This window comes from Penaeus monodon, chromosome 23 (genome assembly GCF_015228065.2).
Source record: "Penaeus monodon isolate SGIC_2016 chromosome 23, NSTDA_Pmon_1, whole genome shotgun sequence".
Taxonomy (NCBI): domain Eukaryota; kingdom Metazoa; phylum Arthropoda; class Malacostraca; order Decapoda; family Penaeidae; genus Penaeus; species Penaeus monodon.
In genome coordinates this window covers 30,246,294-30,246,538 of record NC_051408.1, presented here as the reverse complement: position 1 = coordinate 30,246,538, position 245 = coordinate 30,246,294, and the positions used below count along the sequence as shown (strand labels likewise).

The window sequence follows — 245 nt, the reverse complement described above, 5'->3', positions numbered from 1 at the left end:
ACAGACAGACAGACAGACAGGGGGCAGAAACGGAATCACAGGCAGAAGCACAAGCAAAGAGTGAGCCAGAGGACCAACCTACCCCGCCGACGATCAGCGGCTGGATGATCGTGCTGAAGAAGGTGTCCGCGGCGCCGACGAGGAGAGCGTGTTCGCCCGCGAGGCCTTCGAATCCCAAGATGAGGTCCTCGTAATTCAGCGTAATCTGGACGTTGAGAGAATACATCGTGAATGAATCGCCGACA

The 245-nt window shown here is 56.7% G+C and overlaps 1 protein-coding gene across 1 annotated transcript in view; it reads right to left on the bottom strand.

Annotated features, from left to right (window-relative positions):
- Positions 1-245, bottom strand: part of LOC119587921 — a gene marked incomplete in the record, with an annotated part of 12,160 nt that overhangs the window by 3,433 nt on the left and 8,482 nt on the right. The window contains 1 exon segment of the mRNA XM_037936632.1: positions 83-205. Within this exon segment, the coding sequence (XP_037792560.1) occupies positions 83-205 (123 nt within the window).